Consider the following 819-nt stretch of genomic DNA (forward strand, 5'->3'; position numbering starts at 1 on the left):
TGTGTGTGTGTGTGTGTGTGTGTGTGTGTGTGTGTCTGTGTGTGTGTGCATGTGTTGCAGGGTTGGTCAGGAAGATGTGGATATTCGTCTTAGCGGTCAGTTTATAAAGGAGCTGCATTGCGTCTTTTGCAGTGAAGTCAATGAGAATAATGAAGGTGAGAGCGATCACATGACATTGGTTACATTCACTGATTCACACAAAAGTGACAGTAAAGGCAGTGTTACAAAATATTTATTTTTCAAATAAATGCTGTTCTTTTGAAAAGCATCAAAGAATCTCAAAAACAATTTATCAAAGTTTCCTAAAAAATATTAAGCAGCACAACTGATTTCAGCATTGATAATGTTTCTTGAGCAGCACATCAGCATATTAGAATGATTTCTGAAGGATCATGTAACACTGAAGCCTGGAGTAATGAATGTTAAAATATAAAACAGTTTTTTTTAACTGTAATAATATTTCACAATATCTGTGTTTTTACTGTATTTTCGATCAAATAAATGCAGCTTTGGTCAGCATAAGAGACTTCTTTCAAAAACATTTAAAAAATCTTTCCGGCCACAAACATTTGAATGTTAGTGTAGGGCTACATGTATATAAAATATTACATACATTTCCATGTTAGACATTTGTGTCATATGTAGATCTGTAGTTAAAAAAGTTGATAAAGTTTAAAAGACAGTGTATTTTGCTACATCAACAAATTATGTTTTTAAAGTTTTCAATGCATATAATCACTTACTTTGTTTACAAGAACCAAATATCTGTTTGTGTGTGTATGTGTGTGTGTGTGTGTGTGTGTGTGTGTGTGTGTGTGT

The 819-nt window shown here is 33.0% G+C and overlaps 1 protein-coding gene across 2 annotated transcripts in view; it reads left to right on the top strand.

Annotated features, from left to right (window-relative positions):
- kif1ca (kinesin family member 1C, a) overlaps positions 1-819 on the top strand; it is a 69681-nt gene that overhangs the window by 55093 nt on the left and 13769 nt on the right. For both annotated transcript variants that reach the window (XM_016451933.1, XM_016451934.1), the window contains exon 17: positions 61-155. In XM_016451933.1, coding sequence (XP_016307419.1) covers positions 61-155 — 95 coding nt within the window. The remainder of the gene's footprint in view (positions 1-60; positions 156-819) is intronic.

Source organism: Sinocyclocheilus anshuiensis, unplaced genomic scaffold, assembly GCF_001515605.1.
Source record: "Sinocyclocheilus anshuiensis isolate Anshui unplaced genomic scaffold, SAMN03320099.WGS_v1.1 scaffold431, whole genome shotgun sequence".
In the NCBI taxonomy this organism is placed as follows: domain Eukaryota; kingdom Metazoa; phylum Chordata; class Actinopteri; order Cypriniformes; family Cyprinidae; genus Sinocyclocheilus; species Sinocyclocheilus anshuiensis.